General features: G+C 30.8%; 1 protein-coding gene across 1 annotated transcript in view; it reads left to right on the forward strand.

Moving 5' to 3' along the window:
• Positions 1 to 1,243, forward strand: part of LOTGIDRAFT_175436 (hypothetical protein) — a gene marked incomplete at both ends in the record, with an annotated part of 24,823 nt that extends 23,580 nt beyond the window's left edge. The window contains 2 exons of the mRNA XM_009056652.1: positions 138 to 181; positions 983 to 1,243. Coding sequence (XP_009054900.1) covers positions 138 to 181; positions 983 to 1,243 — 305 coding nt within the window. The remainder of the gene's footprint in view (positions 1 to 137; positions 182 to 982) is intronic.
• Positions 1,244 to 1,460: the final 217 nt, after the last annotated feature.

Consider the following 1,460-nt stretch of genomic DNA (forward strand, 5'->3'; position numbering starts at 1 on the left):
CTTGTGAAAGAAATGATCATACCAGGCTAAACTGAGAGAGAATTGGTTACAACACTGCCTGTATAAATATTGCAAAAAACTGTTGAGTTTGTCTTTCATTTGAGCTCCTGATATCAGAAATCTGATCATGTTTTTAGGGAATTACAGGAACCTCAAGTTTCTAATAGGAAATAAAAATAATGTAAGTGAAAGCCGTTAGTGTTCGTGTGTAAATATAGACTAGTAAATGACTTAAGAGCACTTAAAACTCAGCTGATAGTGTGGTTGGAATCAAAATACAAGTTTAGTCTGATATAACTGTAAGTCAGTGTAAATATAGACTAGTAAATGACTTAAGAGCACTTAAAACTCAGCTGATAGTCTGGTTGGAATCAGAATACAAGTTTAGTCTGATATAACTGTAAGTCAGTGTTAATACAGATTAAAAAACATCTTTTAGATCACTTGAAACACCTCTGATAGTCTGGTTGGAATCAAAATACAAGTTTAGTTTGATATAACTGTAAGTCAGTGTTAATACAGATTAAAAAACATCTTTTAGATCACTTGAAACACCTCTGATAGTCTGGTTGGAATCAAAATACAAGTTTAGTTTGATATAACTGTAAGTCAGTGTTAATACAGATTAAAAAACATCTTTTAGATCACTTGAAACACCTCTGATAGTCTGGTTGGAATCAAAATACAAGTTTAGTTTGATATAACTGTAAGTCAGTGTTAATACAGATTAAAAAACATCTTTTAGATCACTTGAAACACCTCTGATAGTCTGGTTGGAATCAAAATACAAGTTTAGTTTGATATAACTGTAAGTCAGTGTTAATACAGATTAAAAAACATCTTTTAGATATCCGAGGTTATTTTACTGGTTTAATTAATTATTATATCCGTACTGGACATCCTGGTGATTGATCAAACTAATTTATTTCTGACCAGTGATCAGTCTGTTATCTGACTTATTTAGATCGTGTTTATTTTGTAGTTTCTTACTTCAAGCCATCTTTCTTATTCAAGTGATTTCATCATAAGTTTAATAAGGTACAAAAAAGAAGACAATCAGGGTTGTAAACTGGTGGAAGAAGAAGAAATAGTCTATACTCTTGGTATTTATTTATTAAAAATGGTTGTAAACTGGTGGAAGAAGAAGAAGAAGTTAAATAGTTTTTTCCTCAGTGTTTCTTGTTTGATAGATATTTTCCGTAGACAAAGAATGTTTGGTTTATATCATAACTTGGTGAGATAAACTGATATTTGTAAAATTTGAAAAAGTTTCTCTACATCAGACCAATAAACCAATATAGATGATGAATCAATTCTAGTCAAAACTAGCTAGAGCCTCAGTCCAATGATAGTAACTATCAGACAAATAGTATTAACCCAGACGCTGGTCTCTGGTTGAGATATCAACTTTCAGAACTAACTAGTAAATAAAATAGATTGATTGAAGTTGAAATGATTGT

The sequence above is a fragment of the Lottia gigantea genome (genome assembly GCF_000327385.1).
Source record: "Lottia gigantea unplaced genomic scaffold LOTGIsca_281, whole genome shotgun sequence".
Classification (NCBI taxonomy): Eukaryota; Metazoa; Mollusca; class Gastropoda; family Lottiidae; genus Lottia; species Lottia gigantea.